This window comes from Helicoverpa zea, chromosome 9, assembly GCF_022581195.2.
Source record: "Helicoverpa zea isolate HzStark_Cry1AcR chromosome 9, ilHelZeax1.1, whole genome shotgun sequence".
In the NCBI taxonomy this organism is placed as follows: Eukaryota; Metazoa; Arthropoda; class Insecta; order Lepidoptera; family Noctuidae; genus Helicoverpa; species Helicoverpa zea.
The window spans coordinates 8108856-8120004 of NC_061460.1; the positions used below are offsets into that span (position 1 = coordinate 8108856).

An 11149-nucleotide genomic window follows, 5' to 3' on the forward strand; every position below is an offset into this window, starting at 1 on the left:
TAAAGTCTTTAAAATATCGAATATTTTGTAATCTAAATATTATATTAAGTAAAAAGTGTTGTTGTGTGAACCCCGCCGTATTACTAATATCGTATAGTATATAATCAGTATACGAGGACGTATATTACACAGACGTGTAACTTTACATTACGCGCACCGCACCGCTCACACAAACTCCGAATTTATGGCGGACTACGCTATGTACCTACTATCTTTTCTTTGTACTTTCTCTTTGTTCGTCTAGTTTAATTTTCCATTGTTAGTATTTACTAAGTGTGAATTCCTATGTGCCAGACAAACAAAATGATTCATGTACAGAAAGCTTTTTCAATGTTCATACAGCGTCAGCCAGCTCCTAACTCATTCCCTGATACCGTGGTTGCATTAGAAGATTGCTCTTTCATCTATTACGGGTGCATTTCGCTTTTATCGCTCATGTATATTTTACTTCCTCCGCATAATGAAAGTTTTACGTGATCAGAATCCGTCGAAGCGTTTGACTTTATGGGGCGCCCCTAATTGCTAGTAATTGTAAATCTTCTGCGGGCAGCGCCACTTACTGCTGTCAATAGATCACGGCAAATATGCGTGGGGCTTTTGATGGGGGGTGCGTGCGTTACGAATGACACAAATTAATTTAAAGCGGTTGTGAATGGCCACAAAAATGATAAATTTGTACACGCGACACGTCCGCGCCATCCTCGCCGTCTCGTCTGAACAAAACGCCGCAATGGTCCTAATTGCAGTAATTATGAAACTCTTCGCTCGTTGATGAAAGTAATTTTTCTGTAGCGACTACCAATTAGGCGTTACCAATTAGTACGAAGAGGCGCAATTTGTAACATGAGCCCAAATTATGAGGCAAAATATTTGTTGCAAAGTGCGGTCTGCAAGTCTTTGTTTAATATTTGCATTGAATTTTACCATCGCTAGTGTATTTTCGCAATAAACTGATTCTGCTACCCAGCACGGAGATTGTAACGACACAGGTTTAAATTTCCATGTTTCACCGAAAACAAAAAGGGATCCCTAGTAAAATGTTAAAATTCAAAAGCATGAAGTTCTATTTTGTTAGGGCCGCATCAACATGAAAAAGGAAATATTGTTTATAGAAACATTTAGATCGTTATAACTTTATTCGGAATTCATTTAATATTCTCTAGTTCCAGCTTTGTATGAAATAGGCATCGCGATTGTTTGCGCTCAGTAAATATTGTTGGCTCGGTGAGTTTTCTATTGTTTAGCAGTTCTGAATTTGGTTAATCTGTTGTAGATTAAATGAAAAGGTAAAATAATCCTGTTTGCCTTATGACTTTTAAACTTTCAGAAGCCCTAATTTCATTTACGACGTCAGATACAAAGAAGGAAAAGTCGAAAATCTGAAGTGAGTTCTAAAAAATATTTCAAATATTATTTCATAGAAATCATTAAGGCTAACACAATAAACAAAACAAATCAATTACCACGTCAAATAAATAACGAGTAACACTACAATTCAGGATATTAATAACCAAGCAATCAAGCAATAGTTCATTGCTTAACATAATTGAATATATTAAATCGCAGGTCTCTATCTGGCATCTAGACTACATTAATTTCGCCGGGGCGGCCCGAAGACTGCCTGAATTAACTCAGGGGTAATAAATCTTTTTGACTCACGTATTCTATCTCATGAAATGCACTTCCAAGCTATTAAGTACGCGATTGAGAAGTCTAAACTAGCTAGTTTAAGCTTGTTAATTTGAAACCCGGTGCAACTAGACGAGAATTTCTTGTGTGAATAAATCTAGGTAAACAGAAAAGCTTTTCAGACTTAGTTTTAATTAAATTAGAACTAATTGCTTCATTTTTTTGTTTGAGAACAATTAGTACTAAGATTGCCTTCTTAATAGTTGCTTAAAAGGAAAATAACGTAATTACTGCTCAGTTTTAATTGTTTTAAGTTTCTTTTGTTGGGTGTTTGTTTTTTTAAGCTGTTGCTCTTTGAATAAGGTGAATTTTAGATTTTATCTAAGTACTGCTACTAGAAAAATAATTTGTGCATAAAATTCACATACATACCTACCTATATCTAGAGTGACACATGCATAGCAGATGTATAACTTATGCTAGCATGTCGCAGGCACTGCCATCCCAACACACACATTACTCGACCTGACGGCCCGACCGCATTGTAAAGACAGTCTTATCTAACATTGATTCATAGGATATTCAGCCTTTCAGTTCAACCATGTCCGAACTAGAGAGGCGGACATGGCCGAACAAAACCGAACATCTGGACAATGAATATTCATGCACCCTCTCAATAATCGTGTTTCTGATCGTTCTGCTAAACAAGCTCTCGGTTATTGTTATCGATATCACTGATTGTGATTTCGACTCGGCTTCCTTCGTTTCTTTTTTGGAAGAATAACATGTTTTTCATGGCGGTGTATGACATAGTGACGGAACATCTGCAGACAAGTGTCGTAAACATTATTATGTGACAGTCTATTTTGCAGTGTCTATTATTATTTTCGTCTATGTAATTCTTTTCTTGATGCCTTTTTAATTTTTTTCAAATTTAGTATGTCATAATTATTAGGCTTGGCTACTGGACATTTTGCCTAGTCATAGTGAACAAAAAGGTCCTTTCGTAAGGTCCTGCTATCGTAGTTCAGCCACTCTCCCGAATTATCAAATAGGATTCTCATATTCATTGTGTCGTCATTCCGTTATGTTCGACCCAGATTAAGGTGTTAAAATCATTGATGTGGAAGCACTTTGGATTATTCATTTGGCTTTCAGCTACCGGTTTTGTTTAATTACCGAGCCAGTCATGTGAAACCTGTAATAGTATTGTACCAAGTTAATCTCTTGTGTGTTAAGTCGTTTGAGAAAACATTTACTTAAATTATAGACACAAAACCAAACACATTATGAAATACGAAAATAAACTTTGGAAGGGCATACAAAAATAGATAAATTAAGTATCGAGTAATCCCAAAAATAATGTCATTTTTATCCTGGTTGCTTTATTTTAAAAGCTGTGAATTCCATTACGGAGTTTTCGGAGCATTTTCCGCTTCTAATGAAAGAACAGTTCATCCATCATTTATTTAAAGATTTCCATCTATTTAATGTTACCATATTCAAGGTAACAACCAAGACACATCAACTTATGCACCTAACTTTTTTATTCAGAAAAATGAATACGAAATACTTTTAGTGTTGTTTCACAAAGATTTTTACGAAAATATTGATGGTGTCACGTCTATACATAATTCAAAGGATTTCCGATCCAAAAGGATGGAAAAAGTCTATCTGGCCGTGGTTCGTATAATGTGTGCGGTTTGCATGTGCGGCGTGGATGCGCGGCCGAGTTGGCGAGTGGTCGACATTTTCTTTTATTGAGCGGAGACTCGTGGCTAAGTGACGACAAGGGAGTCCGAGGCCTGGCCATTAAGTTAAAACGCTCGTCGCCCGTCCTCTTCGCTGTTAATGTAATTTCTCGCAAACTTCCCCCTAATTCGATAAGGGCCACGAAATAAACAATGGATGGCGTGGATAAGTGTTATACAGTTCAGCATTGACAGTTTCTCTTGACTTTGTTTTGACCTGAAGATTACCAGAATATCCTTATTATCTTCCACTCCATTATATGCGGATGGTTCTTTACGCAACAAGCGAAAATCATTTTGTGTTATTTTTATCTTTACCTAACAACAGACTTTTGTTTTCGCGGAAAATGTTTTGATACCTATTTTAGTACTTTTTTACCGTATCTTTACGTTAAATAGCCGCGACGATTTTTCTTTTTAAGTACACTTTTTCAAATTAAACTTAGACAACAACATATGCAAATACCAACACAGTTTCAATCGTAAAACAGGTATTTCGAACTTAAGCTGTAACAAAATTATTAAAGGAAAGTTTCGTTTTGCATAATTGAATAGAACAGAGTTTCAATATTGATAGTTTGCAGAAATTATACTTGTAAAGGCATTCGCAAATTGAATCAAATAGTTTATCGGAACTATTTGTAGTCAATTGTTTAATAATTTACACACGCGCGGAATATTGTTTGTGTACATGTTACCACCTAATCTCTTAGGAAATTACGTGAATAGTTCATGTAAATGTTTAAAATAAAAATTATTTTGAAGACCTATAAAAATATTTTAAAAGAGAAACTATTTTCCAAGCCTATTATTATTTTAAGTAACACTTGGTCCTATATCAGAAAAGTTTGGAATCATTCAACCTATATAGCTCCATTTTGTTCTAACCACAACACTATAGATTTGAGATCACTTGTTCGTATCATACTGCGTCCTCTAAATACTGCAGCAGTTAGGAAAATTTACAGTGGAACGTTAACACTTCAATTTTTCCCGTTATGCAGTTAGTGGTATTCTCACTATGCAGTCGCTTTTCATTTAACTTGGCAACACTCTAGATCACTTACAGGATTTATTTTTCGTTTTACAACGAGAATTTTTCTAACCGGTTTATCAGATGAAATCCAATAGAATTTTATACCACTCCCTTTTTTACACAAAAAATAATATAGGCTTACCTATGTATTTTACTAAGAACACATTTTAATTAAAAAAAATATATTGGAAGTCGCGTTCTCATTATAGTCGTTATTTAAGCTGATCAATACGATGGTTAGTGTTAAAGGACGATTCAAAAGCGTCTAGAAAGTTCGACGCTAGATCGAGAAATACAGAGCCATTGTTTATCTATCGAATCGTACAATACATAGCAGGCTAAGTTGTGAATACATGTCTACTACTATTCACCCCCCAGGCACTTAGAAACTAGTTTCCATAGGCTTGTGCAATCTCAGGGAGTGGAATTGTGAAATAAGTAATTGTATTACACCTATTTTTAACAATCATCTTATTTCGAACACGCTTATTACTAAATTACAGCATATTTTCGGTAGCAATTTTAATCTCAAACATTATCAAAGAGATAAGCTAAAATCATAGTTACCTAGTTTATTATGAATAGCCTAGATTTTGAGTGAAATATGGCTCAATTTCCGACCTGAACCCACTGAAAGTAATTTCAAAAACCCTTAAACCCTTTCAGACTTATAACATTTGAATGAAAAGTTGGGTTGTTTTGAAGCGTAAATGTGGATCATAAATAAGTAGAGTTTCAATTTTAATGGGAAAATTGGGGCAGCTTATGTGAGTAATTATTTGTGTTATGAGATAAAATATGTTAATAGGCTAACAGTTAAGAGGTGGGCCGGGAAGCGAGGGGTGACGACGATCTTCACTCATGTTACTGCCAAGGACTTTTACGGCCATTTTATAAAATGGCGACGTTCACTAGTCTAAAAATTACTTTCAAACTTCGGAACAAACTATCCGTAGATCATACAAATATTTGTTGGATGCAATTTCTGTAACTCGTTCCGTATTCGTGGTTGTAGAAAAAGCAACATACATCTTTGCTTTCTAAAACCAAACTAACGTAGCTGTTTAAGTAATAAACAACCTATTTTGTATGTATACGGATACACGAGTACTATACGTTACTGAAGAGCTAATAAATAGCATCTCGGGATTCGAGAAGTCGGTGTGCCTCCAATGAAAGTCCGAGCGTACACTGGAGTCCACATAAAAGTGACTAGCCATCTGTGTCCCGTTCATGTTGATGCATAATGTTATGTTAGAGTGGCTAGTTGAAATGTCGGCGTAGAGTGGCAAACTGTGTTTAAGCCGGACGATATTTGCCATTTATTTTTTGGTGGAAACTAACCATGTGAGTTTTTGTTAGCTCGTGTGGCATCTGACGTTTTTTTGGGTTCTGGTTGTGAACGTATGGTGTGTGACGATTTTAAAAAAATCTCTACTATTAAAATACAGCTAAAGAGTATTATTACATGATGATCACTTGTGTTAACCATTTATATTTTCTTCTACATATTTTTAATATAAAAGCTAGAACAAAGCAAAATGTAACAAGAAAAATCGTTAACAGCAAAAAAGAGGCAAATAGGTATTAAAACCGCCTCAGTTCTAAATAGCCTACGCTAGTTCCTCAAACACAGCTCCTGTCCATTTCCCTGTGAAATTGGCAAGATCGCATCGGCGCTGAAAGACCGAATGATTCCGACCTACATTCGGTTAAAGTTGAGTATCATCCTGCTCACGGCTTCAGCAACGTTCGAGGGCTGTTGCGGTGCTCGCAGAGTGCCCGATGAATCGAGTTTGCAAGCTATCCGGGCATGAGGTAAATAGTGACGAATGTTATTTTTCTGTTATCCTTATACATCTATGAGTGATGTATTTTTGGGAAAAGGATTAAGGTTGGGATTTTTGTATTTTGGAAATGAGATTTTATTTTAGCTAGCTTATAAATTATTTATTTTTATCAAATGGCAAACCTTATTATTACAAAGGGCAATGAGTCGTGCTTATCAAGTTGTTCTATACATGAAAACTAAGATAAACGCTCAGGTAGGTTCTCTTTTAGTGTCCCGAATCAGAACACATTAAATGCTATTTATATTTTTAAAGGTTTTCGCTGTACACACGTCAAAAAGGAAACACCTTTGTGACTATGCTCGCCAATACACAAACCATAGCAGCGTTAACTTAGAACATGGTCCACATAGTACAAATTGCCAGCTCGTTGTTTACAAGCAGCATACCGCTTTTCACCCGATCTACTTTTACGATCCTGTCGCTGACAAACGCTTGACGAATTACTTGTTTTCTATTTATTTTCCGTTCAGCTTTAACATACGAGCTTCGTAACTCCTTGCGTTTTTATTGCGCAAACATATTTGTATAGTAAACGGTAAAAGTAAACTGACGCCTCCATTTATCCGTACTGTATCGTTAGGTGCGGTTTCGGTAAAGGTAATTTTGCAATTACGGACGTTTCAATTAGTCTGCCTTCGGCGTACGTCGGGTTCATTGAAATCGCATAGCTCGTTAATGCTCCGGTAACGAATCTTTGCCGAGCGAAACCAAAGCTAGCTAATTCATGCTGCGCCAATCACCAACAATGAACATAATACGTCTAAACTTCGTCATTCATCAAAAAAATACGAATTTTTATTTCGATTCGATTGCCTTTTTTCTTAGTTCGTTGTCCTCCAAGGCAATTTCTTTCCCATCTCGTTAGGTCAACAGGCTGAAAATGAAAATCTTTTTATTTTGTATCCCAACATATCAATCAAGCGGGCGATGCTCTTGCGCCGGCCAGCTATGAATCCCGACCGTCGTCATCAAGTCTTCATGTCAGTGTCCACAATGACAGATTAGGGTAGAGCCAGCTTTAACTGGTACTTTCAACGCGTATAAACTTATATTTATTGTTTCATGTGGCGTTTAGAGCTAGCACCTTTATTGAAAAAGGATATAAATATTATTTTCCTTTGAGACGTAAGATAAGTTTTTGACCAACAAAAATGGCACGTGTCCTTAAACACAATGTTGAAAAAGTAGTTTAAAAAATAAAGGAAATCCGAGGAAAGTTTTGTCTATAAACTGTCATAAACAATGTTAACGACTATTGGCATAAAGTAACTACGAAAATAAGTGGGTATTATTTCCTCATCAAACAGAATAATTATAATCGGTCGTGGCAGGAATAATTCATTGTCTTTGAGAGCTCTAATTGTTTTAAGCCCTTTGTATCTCTGTACCCCTCATTTGTTTACTTTGCTTAGTAGTTACATAATAATATAGATTTAAACACAAGTACCTACTCTGTTAAAGCGTTGCGTCTTAATTAAATATTATGTGTGAGGGCTTTAATTAAACATTGAACATTATTTACTAACTACAACATAAGTAGATATAAGCAACGTAAGAATTAATTATAGTAATCAGCCTTGTTAATAATGCATGAAATTTAATGGGTGTTATGAAGAATTATTAATTAGTTTTTAGTCAAACGTTTGACTAAATAATACAAAAGAACGAATTCTTTGCTTGTGATGACAGTGTCATACTTTTTATTATAAACACAGTCTCGTTGTTCATTAACAAATCATAAAATAAAAATATACAAATGCTAATACAGTTCACAGTACCTACACAGCTTTTTTTATTTATGTTCAAAGTAAATTTGTTATTTTGTGCATTGCAAAATTTTTATCATTAAATGCATTTTTTTTATTCTATTTATTTTTGTGAATAGAGATAGGTACTGAACTGAAAATAGTTAATGATATGTATGTAAACTGATAAAATAAGTTCTTTAATTAACAGGTTTTACAGTGGAGTGAGTTTTCTTAGATAGGGTGATGAGTTTTAGAGGCATATAAAATAGGTGTATAGTTAATTATAGATAGTAAGGTAAGGTTCCGATTTATATTCGACCAATGTATGTATACCTACATATACTTATTTACAGACGTCCAATTATTTAATTGGCATAATAAATTACCCACCGTCATCACCAACGAAACGATCTAGTGGGCCATTGTGTAAACGAACCTTTCTCATTCATGACAACTGACGTCATTTGTTTCGAATACATCTGATGTTTGAATTCTATCCCGCGGGGAAATGACACTATTTTGGTTAAGCCAAACTGTTCCAAGTTTGAATAATTATTGTCAATTAACGAAATCCTAATAGCATTTCAAAATGCTAATACGTTTAGGTTTTGAGAGAGATTCGTATATAGTGATGATTAATTCGGAGCTAATGTCTAGCCGTTAATTAACGTATATACAGTGCGTACATGGGCCGCCATTACTGTTGCTGGTTAGTAACCTAACCGCCATTAACTAGTGCAGTATTGTACTCATATATTTTGGATTATTAACCAAAATAGACGTATGAGGTCGGATTATAGGAGGATAGAGCAAGGATCGAAGTTTCTAGATATGATTTCTTGACAGTACAGCTTTTGAGTACGCGTAACGTATATTTCTCCTGAAAGATGTTTTCCGAGGCATATACGGAGTTGCTAAGACAGAGATGGTGACCTATCGACAGACCACAACTGTCAGGCATAGCTAAATCTATGTTCTACCATTCTCTAACTCGAACATGCAAACTAGAATTAGATAATAACATTAAAACTGCCAATACACTACACAATTCACCCACTTGACAACAAAATTGAATCAAACTTTGATACGTTAAAACACAAAACATATTCGCACCCCCGGTGCGACACTGTCACTTTTGCAAAAAACACAAAAATGAGATAAATACTTTAAAATGGTCCTAAAACACCCCTTTACTTGGTGCGATAACGTCACTTGTATAGTATGCATAGTTTCCGTCAGAGAGCGTGAGTGTCATTGTCGTTTTGGCGCGATTCACGGCGGTGCTGGGAGCGACATCGTTTCATTGGTCAGTTGTGTGCGGTCTCCCGCCAGTGCAAATGTGTCTTGGAGCTACACTGTTACTAAGGTAATTGTGACAAATTATTTTTTTAATCCTGGAGCAATATTGACCTAAGATACAGTTGTGACATTATTTCAAATATTTTTTAAAGTTTAATTTTGTACTACAGTGACCTTTCTAAATAAATAACTTTGTTTCTCCAATTGTGGTGGCCTAGTGGGTAAAGGACCAACCTCTCAAGTATGAGGGCGCGGGTTCGATCCCAGGTCAGGCAAGTACCAATGCAACTTTTCTAAGTTTGTATGTACTTTCTAAGTATGTCTTAGACCACCAATGACTGTGTTTCGGATGGCACGTTAAACTGTAGGTCCCGGCTGTCATTGAACATCCTTGGCAGTCGTTACGGGTAGTCAGAAGCCAGTAAGTCTGACACCAGTCTAACCAAGGGGTATCAGGTTGCCCGGGTAACTGGGTTGAGGAGGTCAGATAGGCAGTCGCTTCTTGTAAAGCACTGGTACTCAGCTGAATCCGGTTAGACTGGAAGCCAACCCCAACATGATTGGGAAAAAGGCTCGGAGGATGATGATGTTTCTCCAATTGTTGCCTTTTTAAGTAAATATGCCACACAATGCACACCCATCACCTGGTCTCAAACTAAGATTTGTAGTTGTACGAGAGCCATTTTGGTCCTATTGCTTGTAATAGTGTGTGTAATAATAATAATTATGTGTGTCTAACTATGTTGTAAAATTTAATGACGATGAAAAAAATTGACAATTAATAACAGTTAATATACAGTTAGTATACAGTGGTACATTTATTTATTTCGATCCTGTTTGCTTATTTTCAGTTGTTTCTTGAATGTAATAAGATGCTGTCTCGGGGAAAAAAAATGGTTCTACTGACACGTGGTCCAACCTCACCCATTGAAAGAAATGAATCTTCAGTGTCACCTTCTGAAGTCAATCAAGATGGCAGAAACTCTGTTTTGCCAGCTGTAAACTCCCAGTCTATTATTGACGACAAAAATTCAACAAAAGAACAAGAATCTGGGTCTCCAACTGGTGACTACTCTGGTACCGATTCAGGTGACGGTTTCAAGCCCTCATCTAGTTCGTCTTCATCCTCAAATAGTTCCTCCAGTTCAAGTAGTTCATCTAGTGATAGTAGCTCTGAGAATGAAGCTGTTGATAACCAAGAGCCAACATCATCAAAAAAAAGGGGTAGAAAACGTTCACGTAATCCTAATGGCTGGAAAAAAAATATTGCAAAAAAATTAAGGAATTCCGGTAATGAATACCGTTCAATTAAAACTGGTAAAACAGTTCAGGCTAAAAAAATTGGTCCCCCTTGTTCCGATAAGTGTCGGCTGGCTTGCTTTTTAATCATGATTTTAATATTGGCTTTTTTAGGCCGAAGAAAGACTTATGTGATCAATGCGTTGCATATGAAAATGCACCAGCTCAAGAAAAAGAAAAATTGTACGCCAGCTACAAGGTTCACCAAGAAGAAAAGAGCTTGAGTAGAATTGAAAAAGATAGGGACATGAAAGAATGTCAAGATCCTCTAACATCGTATGTTCCTACGACCTACAAGCTGTCTTGCCATGCCCTTTAGGAAATTCATCTGCTTTTTTCTATAAATCCAGGCTAAATTGCTATAATTTCACTATTTCCAATGCAAAAGATCGAGAAACTAAATGCTATTTTTGGCATGAACGCTTAGGCCACAGGGGATCTATAGAAATAGGATCTTGTGTGTACTCATATTTGTTAGAAGTTGCAAATAAGTATCCTGGCTATAATGTCATTTTTTACTCAGATAATTGCTGC

General features: G+C 36.0%; 1 protein-coding gene across 1 annotated transcript; it reads left to right on the forward strand.

Moving 5' to 3' along the window:
• The first annotated feature begins 10209 nt into the window (after positions 1-10209).
• LOC124633098 (osteocalcin 2-like) lies at positions 10210-10839 on the forward strand. Its single transcript, XM_047168193.1, has 2 exons — positions 10210-10540; positions 10730-10839. The coding sequence occupies exons 1-2, from the start codon at positions 10210-10212 to the stop codon at positions 10837-10839; spliced, it is 441 nt and encodes a 146-aa protein (XP_047024149.1).
• Positions 10840-11149: the final 310 nt, after the last annotated feature.